An 11,815-nucleotide genomic window follows, 5' to 3' on the forward strand; every position below is an offset into this window, starting at 1 on the left:
GGAGTCACACTTTGCACCTCTCCTTCTTCCCGTGGGGACTTTCCTTCTGGGGTCTGAATGAGACTCTCAAATTATTGCTCGTGGAGAGTCTGAGGCCACAGATGTGTCCTTTCTTTTCCTTTCAAAAGGCAATTTACCTAGTGGGCCCCAGAGAACCGGCTTCCTTAATGGGTTTTTGGGGGCTTCCATGGGGAGCTGGCCCAACAGTGCGATTATGCAGTCTTTTTGGTTTGGGGACAAAGGAAATCTGTATTCCCAATGGCCACTCTGGTGGCGGCCATTCCAGAGAAAGTGGGGTGAGCGGAAGTGCGCGCAGCCTTTGGGGTCACGCCCAGGATCAAATCCTACCTCTCCGTTCGCCCTCATTTGAGTTCCCTCAGGCAAGCGACTTAACTTTTCTGGGTCTTATGTTTTTCATTGATAAAATGGGGATGATGGGAAGACCAGCTTTATGGGGCTGGCTTTTAGAAATGATCGATGAGAAATAAAGTTAAAACAACCATACCATACTTAACAACTTTTAACGTCCACCTTAAGCCTTTCCAATGAAATCCTTTTGGATGTGGGAGCGCGGTCCGTAAGCCCCGCCAACTCCCTCTTCAGGAATTGACCCCAAATGAGGAATTAAACAGAATCTGGGCGTGAACGAAACAGACGCTCACTCTCTAGACCCGTCTTGCCATTTTAGAGCTGGCGCTCTACCCAAGACAGAGTCTCAGGACAAATTGCCCTGATACATCACTCACCAGACGTGCTTCAGAGCCAAGCCAGGCAGGTGGCCTATATGGTCTCGGTCACCCTTCAGTGCTTCTGGGAGCTAGGAATCATTGCAACTCTCATTTTATAGATGAAGAAACCGAGGCTCAGGGGTGACCTGCAGAAAGGAGGGGGAGGAGCTGCACATGGAGAGCTGTCTGTTCCCCCTGGCTCCAGACCCGCTCTGGCCGGTCGCAATGGCCATCGTCAGTCTCGTCCTAATATTTCATAAAGCCCCAAGGAAGCTATTTCTTTCCTTCTGAGTGGGCCAAACAGACCGACAAAAGTATCAGCGTCTTTGTTATGGTCACGCTGGTTATCTCCTGTTCACAGGCACGTACGTGAGTCCGATGGAGCCCAAACAAGATTGAATTCGTTAGTATTCAATGAACGCAGTGTGTTTGGCGTGAAAAAAAAAAAATCATTCAAAACGTGGAACCCTGGGACAGGCAGAGGAAATAAGATTTTAGATCCTGAGGCATGTTCGTTCTTCCCAGATCCTCGGGGAGAATGAAGAATGGAATGCGTATGTCTGCGTGCCGGCTCCGTGCCATGCATGGTGCTCAGCGTTTTCCCACGGTGGCCTCATTTCATCCTCACGCCAGTGTGGCACGTAGCTGTTACGATCCCAGTCTCCGGGTGAGGACGCTGAGGCTGAGGCTCAGGAAATGTCATCGGAGGACAGGAGGAGGTGGGGGCAGAATTCAGACGTGGCGTTTCCGGCTGCCACCCTGCTTTTCCCTTTGGGACGGGACAGACTGCTGGAAAAGCGCTCCACCCGAGGCCACACTGACACATACGTAGCTGACTTGACTCTGCTGGGCCTTCGAGGGCAGGGTCGGCTTCTGGGTATTACTTAGATATAAACACGGTGAGCACCTTGACCGAGCCAAGTGGCCGCGGAATCGGCCCTCTCATCCGCACCTGCAGGCTGACGAGGGTTCGGAAGGGTTTGGGGCGCCAGAATCCTCCCGCTCTACTGAGGCTTCTTGCCAAGGAGGCCTGTCCATAAGGATGGACCCCAAGTGGCAGAGCAGACAGTGCTCAGCTCACCTGGCAGGCCCGTGGCAGCCTCCCCCATGAGCAGAGCTGAGCACGAGGCCCAGGATGAAAGGCCTGAGCAAGTCCTCTGCTCCTCATCGTGGCGGGCCCACCGCACCCCAGGGAGGGGTCTCCCACTGCAATTCGAGAAATGGGCAGGCCCACGAGTGCTCACCACCACCGGAAAAAAAAGGAGGTAGGAAGAGAGTCTGTCCTCAGTCCCGCATGTCAGGCTTGCCCAGTGACAAGGCAGGTCACGATGCCACCGGAAGGAGACGGGGAGACTGGAAAGAGAGGGCCCACACTCCCCCATGCGGGAACGATGACACCCCTCCCCTCACCCTGACCTGAGAGGCGAGCAGTCAATGGAGCCGTGCTGGAGGTCGCTCAGAGCAGCCCCGGGACGAGTCACTAGAGGGACACCAGCCCTCAGCGTGTTGCTGTGCGCGGGGCCGTGACTTAGCACAGCAGGAGGGTGCGGTGTCTGTGTGTGTCTGTGTGTCTGTGTTTGTCTGTGCGTGTGTGCGTGTGTCTGCATCTGTGTGCATGTGTGTGTGCGTGTGTCTCTGTGTGTGCATGTGTGTGTGTCTGTGTTTCTGTCTGTTTGAGTCTGTGTGTTTATGTATGTGCGTGTGTGTATGTTTCTATCTGTATATGAGTGTGTGTGTGTGCGTGCGTGTGTGTCTGTGTCTGTCTGTTTCTATCTGTATATGAGTCTGTGTGTGTGCGTGCATGTGTGTCTGTGTCTGTATGTGTGTGTCCCTGTTTCTGAGTCTGTGTGTGCGTGTGTGTGCGTGTGTGTGTCTGTGTCTGTGTCTTTGTATGAGTCTGCATGTGTGCGTGTATATGTCCGTGTTTCTGTCTCTGTCTGTGTGTGTGTGCATGTGTGTGTGCATGTATGTCTGTGTCTTTGTATGAGTCTGTGTGTGTGTGTGCGTGTGTGTCTGTGTCTGTATGTGTGTGTCCCTGTTTCTGAGTCTGTGTGTGCGTGTGTGTGCATGTGTGTGCGTGTGTGTATGTCTGTGTCTTTGTATGAGTCTGCATGTGTGCGTGTGTGTGTCTGTGTCTTTGTATGAGTCTGTGTGTGTGCGTGTGTGTGTGCGTGCGTGTGTGTTTGTGTCTGTATGTGTGTGTGTCCGTTTCTGAGTCTGTGTGTGCGTGTGTGTATGTCTGTCTTTGTATGAGTCTGTGTGTGCATGTGTGTGCGTGTGTGTGTCTGTCTTTGTATGAGTGTGTGTGTGCATGTGTGCGCGTGTGTGTCCGGGTTTCTGTCTGAGTCTGTGTGTGTGTACGTGTGTGTGTGTGACGTGGGGGGCGAGGAGACAGCAGGTTGTCACGGTGTGGGCGAGGCAGGCGTTACGGAAAGACGCGGAGCTTCTCCAGCTCAGAGTCCCCGCTGGCATGCCCAGCAGTGCCACACGCTGGGACTGGGAGAAGATGATTTCTAATTTTCCAAACCAATTTTGCTGACCTGATTTTTTTTTTATCAACTCTTCTGCCAAGAAAGGGGATTGAGGAATGAAAGTAGCTTAATGGAACAAGCTACTTGGGCTGCAGGGCTGGCGTCTCCATGGAGATGGGATGCAGGCTGCATGTAGATGCGGGCAGGCTGGGATGCAGTGAGACAGCCTGCGACTAGGCCGGGATGTATATGGATGGCCCTCTGGGCAGAGGACATGACCGGCCCTGCTCTGGGGCCTGGCTCTGGGCTTGGCTGGAGCAATGGATGTGTGTTCTCCAGAGCTCACTCAGGTGCTCTTTGTGGCAGGCCCAGGCCAGGAGCCCAGGTCACCAGGCCCCATTCCCGTCCTCGAGAAGCACACAGTCTGGTGGGGCGGGCTGACGAGTGAAGACGTCATGACAGTGCAGACTGATACATGACCCTGGCAAAGACCACGCTCTTGGGAGTCCCAGAGAGGCCTCATTCGCGAGGCGGTGGTCTGAGAAGGCTTCCTGGTGTGTGTGCGAGACAGAGAGAGAGACACCCTGCCCTCCACGAGGAAGGCAGTGAGAAGGATGCCAGTAGCAGAGAGCCTAGAACTTGCAGGAACTAAGTGTGTGTGTGTGTGTGTGTGTGTGTGTGTCTGTGTCTGTGTCTATGTCTGTCTGTATGTTTGTCTGTGTGTCTGTATTTGTGCTTATGTATGAGTCTGTGTATGTGTGTGTCTATATCTGTGTGTGAGTGTGTGTGTGTCTGTCTGTATATGAGTCTGTGTGTGTCTGTCTGTATATGTGTGTGTGTCTGTGTGTGAGTGTGTGAGTGTGTGAGTGTGTGAGTGTGTGAGTGTGTGAGTGTGTGAGTGTGTGAGTGTGTGAGTGTGTGAGTGTGTGAGTGTGTGAGTGTGTGAGTGTGTGAGTGTGTGAGTGTGTGTGTGTCTGTCTGTGTATGAGTCTGTGTATGAGAGTATGTGTGCATGTGTGTCTGTGTGCCAGTGTGTGTGTCTGTTTCTGTGCATGAGTCTGTGTGTGAGTGTGTGAGTGTGTGAGTGTGTGTGTGTGTGTCTGTATTTGTGTCTGTGTATGAGTCTGTGTGTGAGTGTGTGTGTGTCTGTGTATGTCTCTGTATGAGAGTGTGTGTACGTGTGTGTACGTGTGTGTGTGTGTATGTGAGGGTTCCTGGGACAGTAGCACTCGATGACGTGGGACAGGTAAGCAGAGGCCCCATGATGAGGACAGTGAAGTGCCAAGGCCAACGTGTTTGGGTCCCAGACGGCCCAGCTTCTAGGTCCGGCTCCACGACTGAGGGACCGGCAAACCCTGACAGTTACCCAGCCCTGCAGTCCTCCGTTCGCCATCTGAGAAGCATGGCTATCAACAGTCCCCACTTTTCGTGCGGATCTGGGGTAGGACTAGGTGACATCATCTGTGGTGTCAGTCAGGGGTGTCAGTTTCTCACATCCTCCCCCCAGAAGCCAAAGGGTTTGGCCTTTGTCTTGATCTAGATCACTACAGACTCCAAGTCACCGTCATCCAAATCTCTCGGACTTGTGTGGCAATGCCAGTTTCTGGGTGCTGTGGCAGACGAGGGGACCGGAGCCTCTGGGTGGAGGGCCCAGGACTCTGCTTCGATCGATCTCTTTAGATGGTTTTGAGGCTCCGTAAACTCGTAGACCCACTGTATCAGGACACGAAGTCAGCCCCATAGTGGGGTGACATGGGATTTTCAGCCCCACCATGAAATATTCAGAGGAGTAATTTGGGAAGGTCCCTTTGGTGGCCGGCAGGGACGATGGATCGGGGGGAGGGGCAAGCAGGAGAGGCCAAGGAGGAGACGACCCGGGTCAGATGTACTTTTCCGTCCTGTCGACATGAATCACTAGCAGACCCTTTAAATAGCCAGGCCCTCGGGAGTCCAACGACTGAAAGCACAGCCTCGTCCTTGGGGAGCTGTCCATCGGTCGGGGAGGACAGGTCACAGCTGATGGCCACACACTGTGACACCCGATGGTCCTCGTGCTCAGGAAACGCCTGAACCAAATTTAGCTCTCATGAAGCACAGTTACAAACAGTACCGGGGGTGGCAGCAAGGAGCATTCATTTGTCACTTGTGCCTTGACATGTCACTTTGCTGTCTGCATTACTGGTCGTGCCTGGTGACAGTTTCGTGTAGATTCGTGTAATGATGTAAAGCCCTTTTGCAGATGGTGACTCCGAGGCCTGCCTTGGTTCCGGGGCGGTCCACACTAGGTGTGCGAGAAGGTTCCAGGTGATCATAGAAAGCCGGATGGGCCTCGAGTGGGTGAAATGGGAAGAAGCAGAAGGAACGGAGCTCTCTGCAGGGACGAGTGTGGACGGGAGCGAGTAGCAAGGTGCAGAAACAGACTTGAGACGATGCCAGAATCGTGGTGGGTGTTCTCCCTCTTGGATTTCCGATGTTGCTCTTAGAATCACGGTGCGTTTTTAACGAAAACACACTCTGGCGTAGTTACAGATTCGTCGGCAGCATAATGTGTGGTCAGGCAACTGGACGTCAGGCCTGAGCTCAGACCCTCACCCGCCCTCGTATATGCCACGTGGTGCCATCTGCTTCTGGATGGGCAGGTCGAGGGGACCCAGCCCACAGGTCTGTGAGGACACGCAGTGGTGTGATGCACATTCACGCTCCACGGGTGCCGGCCGAGCTCCTTACCACGGGCCAGGCCTGCCGTGGGGCTCCGTGTGCCACCACAGTCCACCTTACGGCAGCCAGCGTGAGGTGGCCCTTGGTGTCACCCCATCCTCCAGAGAAACGAGCTGAGGATTCCCGGGGAGTCGCCCAGGGTCACACACAAGTCCGTGGCAAAGCCAGGCTTTCGGTCTAGACAGCCGGCTCCAGGCAGGAGGGCCCCGACCCGCACCCCAGCTTGGCTGACCATTGGGGGTGTTTTGGTTTGCACCCCTCCCCCCATCTAACGCCTGGGCTTCCACATCTGCGGTGACACATCCGTCCTCTAAGAATAAGCACACGGTGTGCCGGGTCTTGCTTCATTCACTATGGCGGGCAAACGCGGCTGCAGGACCGAGAAGTATTTACCGAAAGGCCGGTTAGGGTAGCAGTTAGGACCAAGCGCCTCGGAGTCAGACGTTCCAGAATCTCTGCGACGTCAGGAACCAAGGGGCCGTGGACAGGGTGCCCGGCTTTGTTCACACAGCTGTCAAGCAGGGTGGCAACTGGGCCCGGGCATCAGCCCACTGGACACGCGGCTTCGGCGAGTGTGGGGCTGTGCGGCCAGCTTGAGCGCCGCTGACACACAGGCCTGCCGGAGCGGCTGTCCCCACTCCTGGCCGCATGTGGCGATCACGCAAGATGCCTGTAAGGATGGGCTCGTCCCGACCTGCAGCCTCCGATTCCGCGGGGCGCGGGCCGTCTGGGCGAAGTCCTTCGGGATCTGTCCCCGCCTTTTCTTTTTCCAAAAGTGTTTGCTGAGCTCGCCCTGTGGGGCTCTGCGAGAGCTTGGCTGAGCAGACCCCGCCCCTGCTGGAGGCAGGAATGAAAGAGACACCCCCCCCACCCAGTGAGGGGACCCTGTCCCACAGACAGGCCTGCTGGGCCCCGTGCCATCGCCCAGCCAGCTGCTGGCCAGGGGAAGTGTCCAGCCCAGCCTGGGGACGCCCGCGTTGGGAGGTCTTGTCCTGCTTCTGAGTCCGCCAAGAGGCCTGGGCCTCTGTCGGTCAGGGTGTGGGCTCCCACACAGTCCCTGGACTGGGAGGCTTCCTGGGGGTCTCCCCACACCCCACGTCAGGCCGGCGGCCGTTCCCCACCTCTGCGTCACCCGTGTGAGGTCCGAAGCTGCACCTCTGTCCGGCTGTGTCTGTGAGTGCGTCCGTGACCCAGCCCCGTGGGCGGCTCTGCTGAGGGAACACCAGGAGGTTAGGGTCCCTTTGACAGAAAGAATCAGCCTGGGCTCTGGGCATTTTTTTAAGTGGAGGAAAAACTCACATAACATAGACTTCGAAGCAAGCTGTTCCGTGGCATTTAGTGCATTCACACTGTCATGCAGCTGTCACCTCTCTCTGGTCCCAAAACATTTTCATCACCCCAAGTGGAAGCTCCGTCCACCTTGGCGGTCACTGCCCGCCCCCCAGCCAGCCCCGGGCAACCGCCAGTCTGCACGTGTCCCTGCGGACGGACCTGTTCTGGGTATCTCATGTGAGAACAACCCGATAACATGTGGCCTTCTGTTCTATGCTTGGCTTCTTCCTGTAGCACGAAGGTGTCGCGGTCCACCCCCGTGCGTGACATCTACCAGTACTTCATGCCCTTCCGTGGCTGAATAACAGTCTCTTATATGCACTGGCCACAAGTTACTTATCCAGTTCATCAGGCGGTGACATGTGGGTTGTCTCCACTTTTTGGCTTTTGGGAATTGGGGAGTCTGGGCCTTTAACATTCTCTACATCTGTACTCCAGACACCTGTTTCTAGGTCCTCAGCATTGGGTAGTGGTCCTGGGTGGCCCCCTTCCCCGTACTAATCATGTACTGTCTTTGGGGGCCCTCTGGGGGTGTATGTGTCTTCGGGCCTCTCTGTCCCAGGTTCTGGCCTCCACTGACACCCCTCTCTCTCCCTCCCTCCCTCCCTCTCCCTGCCCCCACATCTTGCCAGGTGATTCCAGTCTGATCTCTGCACCACCTCACCTCAAACTGTGACCGGCCCAAGCCCGGGCAGGAGGCTGATGGGTGTGTGACAGGCTGCAGCCGAGGGTTCAGGGTACAAATGGAGGGTAGACAGCACGCTGTGTCGACAGTAGCTCAGAACTGAATTCTGCATGTTACTGTCTAAAAGGAAAAATACTTTTTCTCTATCCTCTCACAATCCTCTGGCCCCAAACGTGTGGTTTTTTTTCCAAACTAAGCAGTTGTCTGATTCTCAGTGGACGTTGAGTGGATGATCTCCAATTTAACTCAATTCTCACACTAACTGCCTGGATCTAAGGGCTTTAGACTGCCCTGCAAGACTACCCCCACAGGCACCTGAGATGAGGTGCACGGAGCGAGGTCTCTGGGGCACATCTGTCCCCGTGCGTGGGGTGCCCCCCCTCCAGCGTGTGGGTGCCTTTCTGTCCGCCAGCCTGGAAGCTCTCTGAGCCTCTTCAGTTAGGTGTCTGTGGCGGCTCATGACACAGATGCGTTTGGTTAAATCCCTGGCCAGGGAGCTCCATCTCGCCCTGCCCTGAGATGGGGGGCGGAGGTGGGGAGTTGGGGGAGAGTGGGAGAGTAAGGCTGAAAGGTCCAACCTTCTAAGCACAAGGTTGTTTCCCTGGCAACCCGCCCCCCCCTTCAAGACTTTCCAAAAGTCACCTCACTAACACGAACCAGGTGTGGTTGAATAATGAGATACGCTGCTTTCACCTGCATGGCTCTGAGCTACGTCAGGAACTGAGGACGAAAACCCAACACTCGACCAAAAGATGCTGCTAGTCCTCTCATCGCGTAGGACGTCCCCAGGGTTTTCGGACTCCTGTGCCTCGTGGGACCGAAGACCGAATATATCTCTCTCTCTATATATAGAGAGATAGATATATAAAGATAGATATTTCTTATTATATCGCTATGGCACACCGTCCTAAAACTTTAAAAAAAAATTCTCACAGCGTCTGCCGTAGGGTCCAGGCAGACGCCACCTCACCCCAGATCCGCCTTCCCTTTACATTTCCACGTTCCTCCCATCCAACGTTCAAAGCTGCCAACAAAGAACTCGATTTGTTTACAGCAACGTAGACTCCTGTATCCTCCTGTCTGCATACGCCGTGCCCTAGGTAGGAAGGAGATGGGGCGGGAACCCCCTCCCATCCTCCCAAATCAAAAGAAACCTTCTCTCCAAGACAGGAATTCTGCCACATTTCTAGGCCAACTGACTCACAGGACCACCAGCTTTTAGAAATAACATGGAAAAAAAAGCTGCCTATGTTACATTAGACGCCCGATACCGAGGGGCTGAGTCACCTGCCGCCAGTGCACGCCTGGAGGTGCCTCTGGACTCAGCCATCCGCTTCTTTCTGACAAGTGCTCATTGCTACCTCTGTTTGTTCGTGCTGTACTATTTTTTATAGCTTGCTTGTAGTTCACGGTTAGGAGCTGGGCTTTCGCTCTGAGCAACCTGGAGACCATTAGACACCTTTGGGTGGAGACAGGACGCGGTTTGATTTAGATTTTGAGAGGACCTCTCTGATTGCTGTGTGTGAACACACCGGAGGGGTCAAGGAGGCCGCTAGTGGGGAGGCTGTTTCAGTGATGGGTGATGATGGCTTGGACCAGGGTGGACGTGACTGGGGTGGCAAGAAGCCATGGTCAGATTATGGATGTGTTGGCAGACAGAAATGATGGCTTCTGCTGGTAGGTTGGATGTAGGATGTGAGAAAAATAGAGTCCAGGGTGACATCGAGGTTTTTGGCCTGAGTGACCACAAAGGCAGAATCGACGTTCCCTGGGGTGGGGCAAAAAGCAGGGGAGCAGGTCTGGTTGGGCGTGTGTCTGAGGCGCCTATGGGACACCCCAGTGGAGGCAAAGCGAGCTGCTGATAGCCTGAGATTGGAGCTCAGAGCTGGCCTCGGGGTGCTGGGGGTGGAAGGTAGAAGCACCGGAAATCCCGGTGTCATGGGTTTCATGGTCACCTCCCCACCACTCACACGGTTAACAGGAAGAGTGAATGAATGGAAAACCACGCATCGGGCCAAGAAGGGGCTTCATAAAGTATCCGGCAGAAGGGGAAACCGAGGCCCAGAGAGAGCAGGCGGTTTGCTCACGGTCACACTGTGAGTTAGTAACTGAGCAGAGACAGACCAGTTCCTCGGACCCCGGTGTCCCCTCCTCTTCCTAGCACACCAGGCTGCCTGCCAGCTCCGGGGCTCGAGGCTGCACGTGGGGACCGAGGCAGGAAGCGGAGGCTGCGTGACTGTCGGTTCTGTTTTCCTCCAGGTCACCATCCTCGTCAGCCTGGCTCTCGCCTTCCTCGCCTGCATCGTGTTCCTGGTGGTTTACAAAGCCTTCACCTACGACCACAGCTGCCCAGAGGGCTTTGTCTACAAGGTAAGGGCCGCCTGGCAGGTGAGTGGCTCCAGTGTCTTTCTTCTTTTCCTCAGCATCCAAAGGCTGGGTATGGCAACCTCCCTGCGGACCGTTTAAAATGGACTGTCTGGTACGGAGTTTTGGGGTTTTCATGACGGACGGGGTCCCCAGCAGGCAGTAGAGTCCCTCTCCCGAGGTGACACTCTCCAGAGTGGCTGGGCTTCAGAGGGCCACATGTCGGCAGTGAGAGAGAATCACCCTCCTTACAGAGAGACACTATTCCATCTTTGGAGTTTCTGCCTCGGTGGGGGTCCTCCTGGTCTCATGGCTGGTTCCTTCTCCCCACAGTGGCCCCGCGGAGATGCGGAGCGGGTGCCTCTGAGGTGGCCGTCCCCAGATGTGCATCTGGACGCCCCCCCCCCCCCGACCCTCACTCTGCCTGAGCCCCTTCCCTTGGATAACAGAAAGGGCCCCATGACACAGGCGTCTCCTCGGTCCCCTGAGCCTCAGTTTTCTCGCCTGCAAAGTGGGTGAGATACCGCCCACCCGCAGGGCTTTCACGAGGCCTTAGGGAGAGAATTTAAGTAGAATCAGTTCGCAAAGGGCCTTCTAGACAATGGGTTCTCAGCTAATGTTAATCGCAATAGAGATAGAATCTGTTTTGGAGCCGAAGCGGGTGACATTGACATTTATAATCACCCTTTACCGAGCACCTATCAGGTGCCACTCCCTGTTAGGCCTTTTCGTAACCATCCCCTCAATGCTCCTTCTGAAAAATCGGTGTCACAGCCCCCATTCTACGTCTGAGGAAGTGGAGGTGAGAACGTTGTTTACGACGTCACACGTCATTCCAAAACGAGGGCATCAAATACTCATCGTTCTCCCTTGAAAACACGTCCTCCGCGTCTGGTCTGCGGTGTGACGCCTCAAGGCGAGGCGCTTCTTCGGCGCGCAGCTGAGGGCAGTGACCCAGGGAAGCAGTCGGGGACGGGGGTCAGCCAAGGGAAGGGGATCAGGTGAGCCACCGCGGCCACACGGTCCGCCAGCACAGCATCGGCGTCAGGGTTATTTCTCTGGCCTCACATGAGCGTCAGCTTCGATGATGATGAGGGTGATGAGGCTGGGGATGAGGCCTGCCGAGGTCCTGTCCCCTGCTCACCGGCTGTGGCCCCCGAGGGGTGGCTGTGTCACGAGGCAGGTTGGAGGCGGTCTGTGGGCTGCCCCTGACTCTGTCCCTCTCTTCCCCAGCACAAGCGCTGTATCCCGGCCTCGCTGGATGCTTACTACTCGTCCCAGGACCCCAGCTCCAGGAGCCGCTTCTACACGGTTATCAGCCACTACAGTGTGGCCAAGCAGAGCACTGCCCGGGCCATCGGGCCGTGGCTGTCGGCGGCCGCCGTCATCCACGAGCCCAAGCCGCCCAAGACCCAGGGCCATTAGAGGCCAACTCGCAGTCAGAGGTGGGGGGCGGAGAGGTGCGGACCCCCGTTGGCTGAGCCAAGCTCCAGTTACAACACTGTACTCGGGGACGT

At 55.7% G+C, this 11,815-nt stretch overlaps 1 protein-coding gene across 1 annotated transcript in view; it reads left to right on the plus strand.

Moving 5' to 3' along the window:
* Nucleotides 1-11,807, plus strand: part of NSG2 (neuronal vesicle trafficking associated 2) — a 45,145-nt gene extending 33,338 nt beyond the window's left edge. Inside the window, exons 4-5 of the mRNA XM_006906528.1 lie at nucleotides 10,194-10,304; nucleotides 11,532-11,807. Coding sequence (XP_006906590.1) covers nucleotides 10,194-10,304; nucleotides 11,532-11,723 — 303 coding nt within the window. The 3' untranslated portion in view covers nucleotides 11,724-11,807. The remainder of the gene's footprint in view (nucleotides 1-10,193; nucleotides 10,305-11,531) is intronic.
* Nucleotides 11,808-11,815: the final 8 nt, after the last annotated feature.

This window comes from Pteropus alecto, unplaced genomic scaffold, assembly GCF_000325575.1.
Source record: "Pteropus alecto unplaced genomic scaffold, ASM32557v1 scaffold40, whole genome shotgun sequence".
NCBI classification, from domain to species: Eukaryota; Metazoa; Chordata; class Mammalia; order Chiroptera; family Pteropodidae; genus Pteropus; species Pteropus alecto.